The sequence below is a fragment of the Garra rufa genome, chromosome 16 (assembly GCF_049309525.1).
Source record: "Garra rufa chromosome 16, GarRuf1.0, whole genome shotgun sequence".
Classification (NCBI taxonomy): Eukaryota; Metazoa; Chordata; class Actinopteri; order Cypriniformes; family Cyprinidae; genus Garra; species Garra rufa.
Window position 1 is genome coordinate 7,469,454 of NC_133376.1, and position 16,498 is coordinate 7,485,951.

The 16,498-nt window shown below is 40.0% G+C and overlaps 1 protein-coding gene across 2 annotated transcripts; it reads right to left on the bottom strand.

The window, feature by feature from the left end:
• Positions 1-3,087: 3,087 nt before the first annotated feature.
• On the bottom strand, positions 3,088-6,419 carry lygl1 (lysozyme g-like 1). Of its 2 annotated transcripts, none has more exons than XM_073820023.1 (5): positions 6,316-6,419; positions 6,103-6,186; positions 5,822-6,018; positions 4,832-4,970; positions 3,088-4,624 (listed from the first exon to the last, which is right to left on the bottom strand). In XM_073820023.1, the coding sequence occupies exons 1-5, from the start codon at positions 6,317-6,319 to the stop codon at positions 4,491-4,493; spliced, it is 558 nt and encodes a 185-aa protein (XP_073676124.1). In that variant the 5' UTR covers positions 6,320-6,419; the 3' UTR covers positions 3,088-4,490. The 2 variants fall into 2 exon arrangements, with proteins under 2 accessions (XP_073676124.1, XP_073676123.1); XM_073820022.1 differs by having other exon boundaries at positions 6,103-6,222.
• Positions 6,420-16,498: the final 10,079 nt, after the last annotated feature.

Below are 16,498 nucleotides of genomic sequence, written 5' to 3' on the forward strand. Positions count from 1 at the left end.
AGACTTTTACATCTCATCTTGGAGGGAAGTGGAGGGTAAGAGTGGTCTTGAATTTTCTCCATTTGCACAAAACCTGACTTTTGATTTATGGTGTCTCTTCAGAGATGGCTTTGTAATATTTTCTATCCTGATGAGCAACAGCAACTCTTTTTCTGAGGTCCTCAGGTCAATCTCTTTTGTTCATGCCATGATTCACTTTCACAAACCTGTTCATACTTTAATAGATCTCTGTTCTTTGAATGAAACAGGGCACACACTGACACCTTATAGCCATCCAATTGATTGAAAACACAGCTGAACAGATGGACTCTAATAAAATTAACAGCTAATCCCAGAGATTTACATACCTTTGCCACTCACAGATGTCTGAGATGTTCTGCATTGTAAGTGCAGCTTTTGATAGCGTTTGTTAACCTGAAAAAAAAAAAAAAAAAAAAAAATGTTTTGCTGGAGAATTTAGGCTTTGAAAAGGGAAGTTGGAAAAAAAAAAAAAACACAATAAACCAAAAAGAATGGCATCTACTTTTAATGTGACACAACTGAGTCTTCAGATTTGCACATTATATGGAAGCATGGCTTGCAGTTAACACACTTTGACATGTTGCATTTATGTGGTTTAGCGATTTGAAACTAGCTTGTGTTTTTTCCTAATCCTTCTAAACCAGCATATAATTCACCCATTGACTGTCTCTGTTTTAAAAAAGGACAAAAAAAAAATGCTCATTGTAATGTGCCTTGACCAGCACACGATCAGCTAAGGACCAGCATAAACCAGCAAAGGACCAGTATAAACCAGCATTACATACCTAATTAGCATCCCAGCATCAAATCTACCTAACCAACATATGTTGGTTTTTTAACCAGGGAACGGGCTGCTCAGAAAGTCTAAAATACCTAGACCCAATAAGCATGCAAAGCCCTGATGGGACATAGGATATGGTGCAGATGCAGTTTCCTTAGGAACAAATGCTTGCATATTATAAACTGTTCTCTGAAAGTACTTTGTAGGCATGTCTGCAGTCTAACCATGCAGTTATTCTTACCAAATTCCAAATAAGCAGTGTCCATAAACAGTGCATATAAATCACTCACTTTCTTCCTACACACTAAAGCCAGTAAAAGCGGCGTATGGAATGAGAGCACTTTCAGTTAAGTTGCATTCAGCAGTTTGAAACATGGCTTGGAAAGTGTGCTAAGCACCAAAGACAGATCCTAGGAAGGTACCAGGTTAGGGCAAGAAAGTCGCAGCAGCCTCACTCCTCTCAGAAACCCCACTACCAAAAAAAGTTTTTTTGTTTTTGACAACAAAGAACCCAAACATTTCACTCTGTTGTCTGCAACAAACAAGGAAACATATGGGTGCAAAACACCAAGGTGAAGTCTCTTGCATAGTGTGTTGTCGTCTGCTTCACCAGGCGACAGTTTCCTCCTCAGGCCATCGCAAACAGGAACATGGCTGGGACCCAATATCTTGTGACTGGTGCAATACGGAGCGTTAAGTTAAACAGAACCCGTTACAATTTAAGAAACCTATTATATTACTCCATCTACAGTGAATGCATGCAGGATCTCTGACAGTAAGCACAACATTTGCTTCCAGTGTAACTCAGTGTTAAATGTGGCCAACCACTTTCTACTGCATGTTTCAGCTCATCTTTTTGTAAATCCATTGTGTAAACTCACCCAAATTGCCCCCTTTCCAAAATATTGCTTCCAGCGCCCCCCAGTGTTCTCTAAATGCAATGTTCTTTGTGACAATGCATCGCCCTCTGCAGTAAAAAACAACAAACTGTTTCAAAATGTGTTTGTGTCTGCTTGGATACTTTTATGAGGTTCTAAGATCATTGTGATAAATAATAGACACATGATTTGAGTAAATAAATGAATTTTATTTAAAAAGATCGCCATTATAGGAAATTCACTGCAGCTCTGTAGTATCATTAAAATGGTCATACTTTGAAAACTCAAACTCTTAAATGGTTGGAATATCTATATGTAACTAACCCTACCCTACCTCTAGGCCTAATATTAAAAATGATTATTAATTAATATTAATATTAATTATCTTGAGTTGTTGTACTTATTTCACTAATGTAAAGGTTTTACAGGTTCCTGTACATTCTTCAGTACACACCTGCACTGTAGGTGTATATTTTGAAATGGAGTAAATCTGTTCCTCTGACCAACCTGCATAAGGCCAAAGGCATTGCCATGATCACCCCATCCACCATTCAGAGTGACTCCAGCTCTTGACTCTCTGGATATGATGGCAGCAATCACATATGGGTCCATCTGCTCTGCCAACTTTGTGATCACACTCTTGTAGATCTTCATCCATTCCAAATCAGTCTTAGACAGTTTTTTGGAGGCTTCAACAACTTTTCAAGATTTAATGCCGTGATCCATGCTGTGCCAATATTTCCACACACGGCCCAGCTCTGGCTGAAATGGTACATGCCATTCCAGACATGAGGCCAGTGGTGCCAGCTTTGGGCCAAAATTGTTTGCTATGTGAGATTGTAAGACAAAACTAAGAATTTTATTTTTTGTTTATGTTTTAAGAAAGCACACCTTAGCCGGTAAATGATAAGTCAACAGGTTTATCAGGTTTTTCAGGTGCTTCATACACCTCAAAATGTTAAAAATTACATTTGAATGAATCTGCTAGACTAAAGTGAAAGTTCTAACTTTGCAGGTGCAGGCAAGAGAAATAAAATGAAAGTATGTGGGAAATCTTAGCACTTACGCCAGTGTAAAAGCATGCCATGTTTCAACTTTTCTTATCAAATGGTTTAGAATTGTTTAATTAGAATTTGATCAGATTTGGCAGTCATCCTCTAAAAAGGACTTTCAATGAAAGAGCCTAAAACAATAAATAAACAAAACCAGACATATTTACAATATAAAATAACAATATATGATTAGACTGAATTTCAGGACTCAATTCTAGTCTGTATGGTTTGTGAGTTATAAGCAAGTACTGTATGCATAAAACTGTACATTATAGTGCTGGCTAGTAGCAGAAGGCTGTGCTTTAAACAATGGAAACACTATACTGTGATATACTGTTACATGAAAGACACGTGATTTGAGTAAATACATAAGTTTTGTTTTATCCAAACAAATACAGAACAAAATACACAAATGTCACGGTATGTCTAGGAAGGAGCGCAAGACAAGGAGGAATACAATATGAAGTCTTTTAATGAATCCATACAAGGTAAAATCCATTGACGAGTGGCAGGGACACTCAAACAGAGAGAGATGAGTTCTGACAACAAGGTTTGGAGGGTGCTGGGGAAGCACGGGCTCTGGAGGGCACTCGGGAGGCACGGGCTCTGGAGGGCGCTTGGGAGGTGAGGACCCTGGAGGGCCCTCTGGAGGGTGCGGGCTCTAGAGGGTGCTAGGGAAGTGCGTGCTCTGGAGGGCGCAGGATTTGGAGGGCGCTTGGGAGGAACGGACCCTGGAGGGTGTGGGCTCTAGAGGGTGCTAGGGAAGTGTGGGCTCTGGAGGGCGCAGGATTTGGAGGGCGCTTGGGAGGAACGGACCCTGGAGGGTGCGGGCTCTAGAGGGTGCTAGGGAAGTGTGGGCTCTGGAGGGCGCAGGATTTGGAGGGCGCTTGGGAGGAACGGACCCTGGAGGGTGCGGGCTCTAGAGGGTGCTAGGGAAGTGCGGGCTCTGGAGGGCGCAGGATTTGGAGGGCGCTTGGGAGGAACGGACCCTGGAGGGCGCGGGCTCTAGAGGGCGCACGGGAAGTGCGGGTTCATGGAGGGTGCTGGCTTTGGTAGGCGCTCAGGGGGAGTGGGCTCTAGACGGCACTCTGGGCGAGCGGGCTCCAGCGTGGAAGCCATCTTGGCTGGGAACTCTGGCACCTTAGCCCAGCTGAATGACTTGAGTGCTAGGTGGCGACCAGCAGGCTTAAGAGTTGGATGGAGGCCAACGGTACTGGGCACTGGGTGGCGGCCGACGGTACTGGATGAGTGGAAGTTCTGGATTGGGACTGGACACTCTCCAGACACCGGAGGATAGCTTCCCTCCAGCTCAGTCCAGTAGTGACTGGGAGGGTCCACAGGATGATGGGAATTGGCCCGATCCAAAACAGAGAATTGAGGGTGGCATCATCCAACTTTGACACTGTGGCTAGCCTGCAGAACTCCCAGGTGTACTCCATGAATGAGAGATCTCTGCGGCCTAGGGCGGAAAAGGGAGCAGCAACTTCCATGCCGCAGGGAAAAAAAAAACAAAGGAGGAGCACACGTACACAGAGATGAGTTCTGACAACAAAGCATGGAAACAAACAACTCTTAAAGGGTGGCTAATTAACTAGATGAACTAATAATGATATAACAAAGGGAGGAACAGGAAAAATCAAATAAGGAAACACAGAACTTGGACAGGGGAAAAACAAGGAACACAAAGTCCATAATCCTGACAACAACAGTGAACAATGATTATAATGAAAAAAAAAGTTGAATTATGACTGTTTCTTTTCAGTAACCCTTGCTTTTGAACCACTGGGCTCTGGCGACAACATCATTGGAGTAATCACCGCCGGTGGTGCCCACATCCATGCGATCATATGTACGGACGTTTTTCACTCCTGCATTGTAGGCTGATATTCCCCCTGAAATAGAAATTATACTACAACTGAGCTATGAAATCAAACCAAGTACTGAAATAATATTAACATTAACGCATTTACATTTACGTTCTGAAAAGGCATGCTTATATTATTATTTCTAAAACCTTTGTAAAAATCTTCTGATTATCAGAAGTTGCAAGTTCAATAAATTAATAAATCAATAAAAATCTTTGTCCTGTTGCACTTCACCTTTAAAGCATTGCTCTTTGGTCCACTGAGGAAACTTTGCTCTGATGTCATTAATAAAGCCAATGAGTATCTCAGTCCCTTGTGTGAGATGTTCCTCACTGTCCCATTTACCCACCAGCTTGTGATAGCGTTTGTCAACCTGAAAGGAAACATAAGCAGTGAAAAGAGCATTTTAATATTTTACAGTTTACTCGCTGGATTAACCTGCTGTTGATAAAGGAAGTGCAGCAGGGGAACTTGTGCTTTGAAAAGGGAAGTTGGGAAAAATCAAGTTTACACAATGAATAAAATAAGAACAGCTTTATTGTGACACAAACAAGTCTTCAGATGTGGCTATTAAATGGAGGCATAGCTTGCAGTGAACATGCCTTGACACACTTGCAGGCTTTGCATTCATGTGGTTTATCGGTCTGAAAGTAGCTTATGTAATTTCCTGAGGCTTCTCAAATATCCTATAATATTCTGTCCCTGTTTACAAAAAGGTCAAATAATGCACATTATAATATTAAGGTTACCAAAAAAAAAAAAAAAAAAAAGGGAATCCCTGTAATGTAAATGTAATGTAATGTAATGTAAATAATAAATAACGTGAATTTGTGCATTTTAATGTGTTTGAAAGACAATAGCCTTCCGAAGACATTAATACATGGTTAAATAATACTAAATAATACTAAATGCACACATACTAAATGTATATGTTCATAGTTTATGCAATGCTAAAATGTTGAGAAAACACTTAAAATCTAAATAATTTATGTAAATCCAGTGGTCAAAGGATGTGTGGACTCTCAATTTTCTCTTTAATAATAGCCACAGGTCTTTGAGTGAATAAATAATTACAAGGCCTCAATTTTCGGAATCCAATTACATAAAGATAACATATAATCAGTTACTACCCGGCTCTGAACATCATCTACTATTAATCTTATGTGCCTCGTATTAAAAACATTGTAGTATTATCTTTTCAAAGAATCTATTCTTCTGACCAACCTGCATGAGCCCAAAGCCATTGCCATGATCGCCCCACCCATCTATCAGAGCGGCTCCAGCTCTGGACTCTCTGGATATGATAGCAGCAATCACAGCCGGATCCATCTGCTTCGCTCTGCCAACATTCATGATCTTACTCTTGTATTGCGCCATCCGAGCCAGGTCATGCTCAGCCAGTTTTTTGGAAGCTTCAACACCTTTGAATCAAAATCGTTGATATAAATCACAATGCATGTAACTTAAGTTAACTTAAGCCAGAAACAATTGTTTAACAGTCATACCCTTTACGGTTAATTTGTCCTGTTTTGCTGTCGCCTCTGATGCACCAGTGGTGTCTATTTTCGTGATGTCTCCATAAATGCATGCTAGAAAATACATGGTAACTATTGTCTGAAGGAAGCCTTTAAAAAGTCAGTAAATAATTTATTTTAAATCATTCATCACAGTAACATATTAAGTAAGGAATTATTTAGCAGAGGATAAAATTATCTTACCCATGATGACTCAAAACGTCTGAATACAAAACAGAACTGAATTGTGACTTCAGCCTGCTAAGAGTGTAAACTTGTGATTGAAGTAGAACTGGTTTCACTTTCTCACTTCTTCCTACAAGGAGGGACAAAAACGTCATGTTCAGTGTTGTCATAACCAGACATTGCGAAATTCAGGAACTTCTGTGTTTTAGTCAGACTGTATTTGCATCACACTCAAGCCAGACTGGATCTTGCATGTAGAACTACTGCAATTGTACTACATTTAAAATGTCTTAAAATGTCATGGTCGATCAATTGAATAACAGTCACATTAAGGGGAGACACAACAGGCAAAAACACAGTTTTTTCATGCACCTGTCAAGTTTGAGATTTTGGGCTCTTTGGTGTTTCATAAAGTGTTTTTTCAGACTAGTGGAACGAAAACGCCCCAAAGACACTGTTAAGTCTTTCTTTTATAGCACTTTAACTATTTGTCTCAATAGATTTAAATTACAATCCATATTTTCAAAGGCTGTTTTCTCTAAATGATTTTTTTCTCCCACACTAAGCCATAAGTCTCCACTTCAGTAGCATATACACACCATTCTTTACATTTTTATCCGTGCCTATATTTTGAAGGTTTTTACTGAGGGATTTGTTCTTATATAATTTGCTTGATTTTATGCAACATTTTATTCCCCCCAAAATGTTTAAAAAATACATAGTTTTCTGTCTGATCTAAGTTTTTTTCTGAATTATGGAGTGATAATATGACAGTGTTTATGATGAGTACTCATAATAGCCAATTGTTCGGTATTCGGTTCATGCAAGAATCGACTCATAAGAGTGATTCATTTGAAAAAATACGCCGTGTGAATTGATTTACATGGCAATTATCGCCAGTAAAGAATGGAGTGACACAAGGATCTGTCCTAGGTCCTCTGCTATTTTCAATATACATGTTGCCCCTTGGTAATATTATTAGGAAATATGGGATTAGTTTCCATTGTTATGCTGATGATACTCAACTATATAGGTATATCAACTATATACTTAGGGGCAGCTGTGGCCTAATGGTTAGAGAGTCGGACTTATAACCCAAAGGTTGTGGGTTCAAGTCTCAGGTCCGGCAGGTATTGTAGGTGGGGGGAGTGAAATACCAGCTCCTTCTCCACCCTCAATACCACGACTTTGGTGAGTCCCCTTGAGCAAGGCACCGAACCCCCAACTGCTCCCCGGGCACTGCAGCAATGGCTGCCCACTGCTACGGGTGTGTGTTCATGGTGTGTGTGGTCACTACTGTGTGTGTGCACTTGGATGGGTAAAATGCAGAGTATGGGTCACCATACTTGACATCACGTCACCTCCCTGGTCATCTGGTCTTTCAACAAGACCAGATGAAACTTCTAACTTATTAAAGCTAACAGAGAGTGTTAAAAATGTAAAAGACTGGATGACCTGTATTTTCCTCCTATTCAATTCAGATAAGACTGAGATATTGCAATTGGACCAAAAACAGTACACAGAATCTCTTGAATATACTGTTATTTCCTCTAGAGTCAAAAATCTGGGTGTTATATTAGACAGCAACCTGTCTTTAGAAAATCATATTTCTCATGCTACAAAAACAGCATTCTTCCATCTTAGAAACATTGCCAAGCTACGGAACATGTTACCTGTTTCTGATGCAGAAAAGTTAGTCCATGCATTCATGATGTCTAGACTGGACTATTGTAATGCACTTCTAGGTGGTTGTCCTGAATCCTCAATAAACAAGCTAGGTAATCCAAAATGCAGCTGCTAGAGTCCTTACCAGATCAAGAAAATATGATCATATTACCCCAATTTTCCGGTCTCTGCACTGGCTACCTATTGTCACAGTTCTGTCTGTCTTGTCATTGGTTTTTCCCATTTGTCTTCCCCCTGTTGATCTGTCATTTGGTTTAGCCCTTCGTCATTGTGATTCCCTGCACCTGTCCTTGTAATTATTAGTCATCTGTGCCTTGCTCCTGCCTTGTTCCACTTGGAGATTTATATTAAAGATATTGTATTTTGTATTTATCGTCTATCGTCTCGTCTGATCCTGCACGCACCCCTGACATAAGGACCGACCGAAACAGTCACGGCGTTTTTCCCCTGCGTTTCTTTTCCGTTTTGGTCTCAGTGTTTATTTTTATTTTTTATTTTTCCCCCGTCATGGATGACCCGAATGTATTCATCATCCTCCTGAAGCAGGGGAACCGCTCTCTCGAGGACCACACAAGAGACTTTGTATTCCTCGCTCCATCAACACACTACCCGGACAGCTGCTTATGCACTTTCTTCCGCCATGGATTAAATGACAACATCAAGACGCAGCTGTCCGGGGAGGGTCCTCGAGAGAGCCTCGCCGGATACATCGAGTGGGTGCTGGCGTCCTGTGGATCTTCCTGGACTGTCGGCAGCGTCGAGGAGGACGTCAGCCCCACTCATGACCCAGAGAGCAGCCTACCATCACCCCGACACGCAGAGCATGAACCCGAGCACACCGCGGATGAGGGACTAGAGCCGCGAGCGACAGAGCCAGAGCCCTCTCCGGCTGACCAGGTGCGTGAGCCGGATTCTACATCTGCGACGGTGGATTGCGACGTGGAGCAGATGAGGGAAATGGAGAGCCCTGCCCACTGCAACTCCGCTGGGGGTGAGCTGGAAAACATCTCTGGGGACTTAATAGACTTTGTTTCCGAAGTTGTGGAATATAACACGCCTGATTTAATAGACTTTTTCTCTGAACCTCTGGATTACATAAATTTCCCACCCACCCGCCCTCTTCTGTCTGAATCTGCCTGGTCCCCGCTGGTTCCGCCCAGCCGTCCTGAGTCCCCGCTGGTTCCGCCCAGCCGTCCTGAGTCCCCGCTGGTTCCGCCCAGCCGTCCTGAGTCCCCGCTGGTTCCGCCCAGCCGTCCTGAGTCCCCGCTGGTTCCGCCCAGCCGCCCAAAGTCTTCCAGGCCATCAGTCAGTCCCCTTGCTCACCCTCAGCCCACCATCTCTGCAGTGGGCTCGCCGCAGGGATGCCAGCTTACATCGGTGGCATGGCTGGAGGATCCCTCAGCTCCGCCTCCAGCCTCCGAGTCCAGATCTCCACCTCGGCCCTCCGACCCTGCAGCTCCACCACGGCTCTCAACGCCCTCCTCTCCACCGTCGCCCGTCGGCCCACCAGCTCCACCGGGCTCCATCGTCCTTCCGGCTCCGCCTTGGTCAGTCGTCGACCATCCGCCGCCTCGGGACTCCACTCCTCTGGCTTCGCCTCGTCCCTCTGTCCCTCCGGCTCTGTCAGGCTCCTCCTTCCCGTCAGCGTCGCCTTCGTCCTCTGTCGCTCCGGCTCCGCCGCGGACCTCCGGATCTCCGCCTCGGCCGCCAGAGCCTCCTGTTCCACCTTGGCCCTCCGGATCCGCGGTGTCGCCCTGGATCTTCGGCTCTCCATCTCCGCTTCGGGTTCCTCTGCCAGCTGCTCTGCCTCTGTCGGTCGGCCCCACGGAGTCGGCGGTCCTTCCTCCACCATGGCTCCTCCCTCCGTCGGCTCCTCCGTGGGCCGTCATCCTGGCTGCGATCTGGGTCCTGCTCTCCTGCTTCAGGTCCCTCCTGTGTCTTCCCTGGCTCCTCCCACCGTCGTCGCCCCCTTGGACTGTCTTTTTTGTCACATGGACTCATGTTTTTGTCCCCCTTCCGGGGTTGCATCCTCCGCCGAAGCCCCCGCCCTCATTGTTTTTCTGGTTATCCGCCCCTCTTGTCTGTTTTTGTTTTTCTACGGCGCGAGGACGCGCCTTTCCGGAGGGGGGCGTAATGTCACAGTTCTGTCTGTCTTGTCATTGGTTTTTCCCATTTGTCTTCCCCCCGTTGATCTGTCATTTGGTTTAGCCCTTCGTCATTGTGATTCCCTGCACCTGTCCTTGTAATTATTAGTCATCTGTGTCACCTGTGTTTATTGATTAGTCTGTCTTTAAAAGTCTGTCTTTGATTTCAGTTCCCTGTCGGTCCTTTTGTGTAATAGACGTGTGTGTATGTTCCAGCCTTGCTCCTGCCTTGTTCCACTTGGAGATTTATATTAAAGATATTGTATTTTGTATTTATCGTCTCGTCTGATCCTGCACGCACCCCTGACACCTATTAGGTTCCGTATCAGTTACAAAATATTACTTCTTACCTATAAGGCCCTTAATGGTTTAGCTCCTGCATACCTAACTAATCTCCTACCACGCTGCAATCCATCATGCTTCCTAAGGTTGCAAAACTCTGGACTTTTGGTAGTACCTAGGATAGCAAAGTCCACTAAAGGAGAGAGAGCTTTTTCGCATTTGGCTCCCAAACTCTGGAATAGCCTCCCTGATAAAGTTCGGGGTCCAGACACACTCTCTCTGTTTAAATCTAGATTAAAGACTAATCTCTTTAACCAAGCATTCACATAATGTATCTCATAATCTTGTTCTACAGTTACATCTGATCAAATACACATTAACACATTAGGAATTACACAAGCTTCAGTCTGGATTCAGAATACCTGAGAAGAGATGATGCCAGCCCTGAAACAACATACAGCATTATGAAATTTTGGTACAAGTTGGATTGCAACATATAATCGTTACTGTTAATAGTGTTCATCATCTGTTTGATTACATCATTACTGATTTTACCATACATCTATTCTATGCCATATGATCAACTTGACAGACAGTAGTCACCACTAGTAAGCTATACTAAATATATTGTAGAAACGTAAATTTTCTGTACAGCTGCTTTGCAACGATTTGTATTGTGTAAAGCGCTATACTGTACAAATACACTTGGATCGAATTGAATTAAAGCCAATTATTAATAAGAACCAGCTCATAAGAATCTGTTTGGGAATCGAAGTACATTGCTCTCGCAGTATTTGTCAAAATACTCGGTTCGCACCATTACCAATGCTGCATGACTTACAGTAAAGAGACAAGATAAAACGTGTACTGTGTCTTTAAGGTCAAACCCACCTATCACAGCCAGCCTATGAAAACCAGGAAGCAAAAAGTTACAACGTAAACCAAAGATGCTGATGCGATAGTATTGAACTTAAACTATATCGCACTGTTTGTAAATACTCGGATGTGGTCTTTTCTTTTGATTTTTCACCTTCTGGAAACATTTTATTCCCCCAAAAGTGGTTAAAAATACATTGTTTTCAAGTTTTTTATGGAGTGAATTATGGAGTGACAATATGAGATACCCAAAATCCCCTCTGTAAAAAGATTTTACTCTAATATGTCAAAAAAAAAAAAAATAAAAAATAAATAAATAAATAAATAAATAAACAAGAAGCCGAGGAGTTCTATCGCAGCATTGGCTAAAATGTCCATGTGAGTAATCGTATATGGATCGGATTAAAACGAATAAGCTAGTTGGGGTATAAATGTCTTGTTAAGACTGACAAAGACTGACAATTACGAATTTAATTTTTGAAAAAACATGTAAATTATAATTTTGGTTTATATATTATAATTTGTTAAATAAGTATACTCTTTTAATGTCTTAGCATTGTAAATCTTTGAGATGACAATTTTTTTTTTTTTTTTCTCTCTGTAAATTTGTGTGCTGGGGATTTGAGCACCATCTTACTGGTTATTATATGCCCAGAGTTAGTTCGGTTATGGGCCTGCCCTGTCGTTTGGGGACAGGGCTCGTGCCAAAAGGGAAGGGGGGTGGGTGGGAACGGGGAACTAGTTCGCAGTTCTTGTTTAAACAGGTTCAGCACATTGTATCTAATCTTTCATTTGCGAGTATACAAGTTGATGGTCAGAGTAACCTAAGCACTATTGTAAAATGGAAAATGTATGTAAAGTGATAACATGGAATGTTAAAGGGTTAGGCCACCCTATCAAGCGCAAACGAGTGCTCACTTTCCTTAAGAAAGAAAAAGTTAATATTGCCTTCTTGCAGGAAACCCACCTGTCTGAAATAGAACATCAAAAACTTAAGAGAGACTGGGTGGGCCAAGTATTTTTTTCAAGTTATACAACTCAAAAAAGAGGAACGGCTATACTTATACATAAAAATTTCCCTTTTTTATTTAGAGAACAACAGAGTGACACAGAAGGAAGATTTATATTAATTAAAGGTACTCTATATGATCAAGAAATTACTTTAATGAACATCTATGCTCCCAATACAGATACCCCCAAATTTATGAGCAATATTGTTACTTTATTCAACCAATACTGTACTTCTTTAGGGCTTTTAGCAGGGGACTTTAATTGTTGCTTTGATGCAAATTTGGATAGGTCTATATTTTCAATGTGTAATCATAACTCTTCTAAAGCCCTAAAACTAGCCTCCAGTGAAGTAGGCTTAGTTGATATATGGAGAGAATTAAATCCTGGAACCAGAGATTATACATTTTATTCAACAAGACATAATACATATTCCCGCATAGACATGTTTCTTTTGCCTCAAGAATATATCCCCTTTGTAAATGCATGTACTATCGGATCAATACTTGTATCAGATCATGCACCAGTTTATCTTAATCTCTCCATGGGTCAAGGTTTACCCCAACATAAACACTGGAGGTTTAATTCCTCATTACTTAATAATAATGATGCGTGTAACAATATTAAAGAATGGTTCAAATATTATATAACTGATAATGCTGCCTCTGATGTTTCACCAGCCGTTATGTGGGATGCTGCAAAGGCAGTTATCAGAGGGAACCTAATATCCTATACTTCTGCAAGAAAAAGGGCAACAAAGCAGCGCATGATGGGGCTAATGTCAGAACTCTCCAAATTTGAAAACCTTCATAAACAGCATCCTTCCGAAGATAATCTTAAAAAATTACATGATATTAGAAACCAATTAAATATCATCCAGACTAAACAAACTAAGAAATTGCTATCTTTTACGAAGCAGAAGTATTTTGAATTTGGGAATAAACCTAGTAGATTATTAGCTCATCAATTGAAGAAGGAACGTGCAGAACATACAATTAAAGCAATTCGTAACTCTAATGGTCAGTTGACATATGATACAAAATTGATCAATCAAGCTTTCGCTGAATTTTATAATGAGCTTTATCATTCTGAGAATCCCTCGGATGCAAATATACAAACATTTTTGGACTCTATAACTTTACCATCATTGGGGGAGGGGGAAAGGACATATTTGGACGCATTGCCCACTTCATTAGAAGTACAAGAAGCTATCAGGTCCTTGGCGTCAGGGAAAACCCCTGGGTTAGACGGATTCCCTTCCGAATTTTATAAGGTGTTTTGGCCTCAAATCGAACCCCTTTTTATGCCAATGGTAAATGATTTCTTTGAGAAAGGGAATCTCCCTGAAACAATGAAGACTGCTATTATAACTTTAATTCATAAAAAGGATAAAGAAGCAACAGAATGCATGTCATACCGCCCAATTTCTTTACTTCCAGTTGATCTTAAAATTATATCTAAACTTCTTGCCAGCAGGCTGGAAAAAATTCTCCCCGGCTTAATTCACCCAGATCAGACGGGTTTTGTTAAAGCTAGATACGGTTCAGATAATATTCGTAGACTCTTGAATATAATCAATCATTCGAAATTGAATAACTTACAAACATTAATAGTATCCCTTGACGCCGAAAAGGCATTTGATAGAATAGAATGGAAATTTTTATTTGCGGCACTAAAAAAATTCAATCTCAGTGATAAATTTATATCGTTGATCAAAAATTTATATAGTAATCCCTTAGCAAAAATCTGTACTAATAATTTTATGTCTCAAGAAATAGTATTAAGAAGAGGTTGTCGACAGGGCTGTCCTCTTTCCTCTTTACTATTTAATCTAGCAATTGAACCACTCGCTGAAGTTATACGGGGTAGGGATGATGTCTCAGGGGTATATATTACAAATACTGTTCATAAGATATCTCTGTATGCAGATGATATTTTATTGTATTTAACTAATCCTGACCAATCTATCCCTGCAACACTTAGTATTATTAATGAATTTGGCAATATATCAGGCTACAAAATTAACTTTACTAAGTCTAATGCCTGCTTATTATCCTCTCCAATTACTGAAAATCTTAACAATATATCACCCTTCACTTGGAGTCAGATGGGTTTTAAATATTTGGGTGTGGTGATATCTCCTAACCTTGAGGATCTGTTTAGCAATAATTATCTTCCGTTAAATAAAAAAATAAAGGATGATTTAGAGTATTGGTCTTTATTGCCCATATCTCTTCTGGGAAGAATCAGTGTGATTAAAATGAATGTACTGCCACGTTATAATTATTTATTTCAGTCTCTACCGTGCTATTTAAATAAATCATTTTTCAAAACCTTAAATAAGCAAATTAGCACTTTTATTTGGAATAACCACCCACCAAGGATTGCTTTTAAAACTTTATGCAAATCAAAAGAAAATGGAGGTTTAGGGCTTCCAGATTTTCAATTATATTATTGGGCAGCACAAACAAAAAATATTATAAGTTGGGTACACCCTCGAGAAAATGCACAGTGGACTGAGATTGAGAAGCAAGCCATTTATCCAGTATCATTAACATCACTACCCTACATTAATAACATAAAGCAGGTAAATAACTGTGTAAAGACATTTGTGATTCATAATATACTGAAAACCTGGAAGGAAATTAAAAGATTTTGCAGCTTGCATTCAAAAATTTCTATCTTGTCACCTTTGTCCTATAATCCAGATTTACCATCCTCTATAGGAAGGACATTATTCATTAAGTGGAAAGATCAAGGCATTGTCTCTTTTAAGCAAGTTCTTAAAGAGGGCACACTTAAATCTTTTTCTGAATTAAAAAGTGAATTTGATATTGACAATAAAGATTTTTACAAGTACTTACAACTCAGACACCTAATAAACGATTTCCTTGCAAAGGGTCATATCTCATTGGAATTATCTAAATTAGAAAACATTCTAGAGAATACATCAGTGTTGAAGGGAAAGATATCCGAGATATATGTAGTCTTAAGAGATCAAGTGGATTCAACTTTAACCTCATTAAAAAACGTATGGCAAAAAGATCTTGGTTGTAATTTTGATGATGATCAGTGGGATGTTGTATACAAATGTGTCTTTTTCTCATTTTCTAGTAACAAAATAGTTGAACAAAATTATAAATTTATACAAAGAATATACTTGACCCCAGTTCGCCTCAGTAAGATATATCCTGGTGCATCGTCTTTATGCAACAGATGTAAGAAACATAAGGGCACCATTATGCATATTTTTTGGAATTGTGAAAAACTAAAAGAGTTTTGGGATACTGTACATGAGTTTTCTGTGATGGTTCTGGGAAAGAAATATCACAAGACTCCTTTAATATATATTTTTGGGGTGGACCTGAATGAGATATCAGACCCTTTATTTATCAAAAGGGTAGGTCTGATTGCTTATGTATCTAAGAAATGTATTCTGTTAAACTGGAAACAGGAACACCCTCCAACATTTGAATTATTCAAAAATATCATAAATGACACACTGCATTTGGAATATTTAACATACAGTTTAAAAAACAAAACACACATCTTTTTAGAGACCTGGAATATTTTTTTGGACCCTTTATGAACCCTTTGACTTGTGCCTATATAATACCCATTGTTATCACACTGACCACTCATGTACTGTTATATGATTTCTGTTTTAATCTAGCTACATAAACTGGATTTGATGATGTATATGTTTTCATATTTGTATACTCTGATGTGACTTAATGCTGAATATTTATTTTGTTAATTGTGCTGATTGTTATATTGTAAAATGATAAATAAATAATAATAAAAAAATAAAAAAATAAACAAGAATTTTGAAACTGATTTTTGTACTAGAAATGTATGCAAATTAGCGCATATTTAATTAAATAATATGCCTTATTTGCATATTTAACCCTAACATTTTAGAAAACTTGTAATACAAAAAAATATTTGCAATTACCAAAGTAATCAATGTAAGTAAGTAAGGTGATAACTATTAGTTTTTTGTTTTTTTTACCCTATTCACCTGCAGTGTCTTGGCTTAAAATGTCTCATTATGTCATAGGCTTATAAATAATGGCTGGACAGTTGAATAATATAAGCTCAGTTAGTGAGTCACATTAATTCAATAACTGCTGCACCTGATTCAATGTTTATGATGAGTATACTCAGGGTGCGATTTGTGAAAAAAAAAAAAAAAAAAAAACAGG

Bases quoted from the DNA above. Each gene is read 5' to 3' on its own strand.
- lygl1 (XM_073820022.1), bottom strand. The intron at 4,971-5,821 runs GTTGGTCAGAAG...GTTTCCTTTCAG, and splicing joins ATGGCTTTGGGCTCATGCAG to GTTGACAAACGCTATCACAA. The intron at 4,625-4,831 runs GTGAAGTGCAAC...TTTCTATTTCAG, and splicing joins CAAAGAGCAATGCTTTAAAG to GGGGAATATCAGCCTACAAT.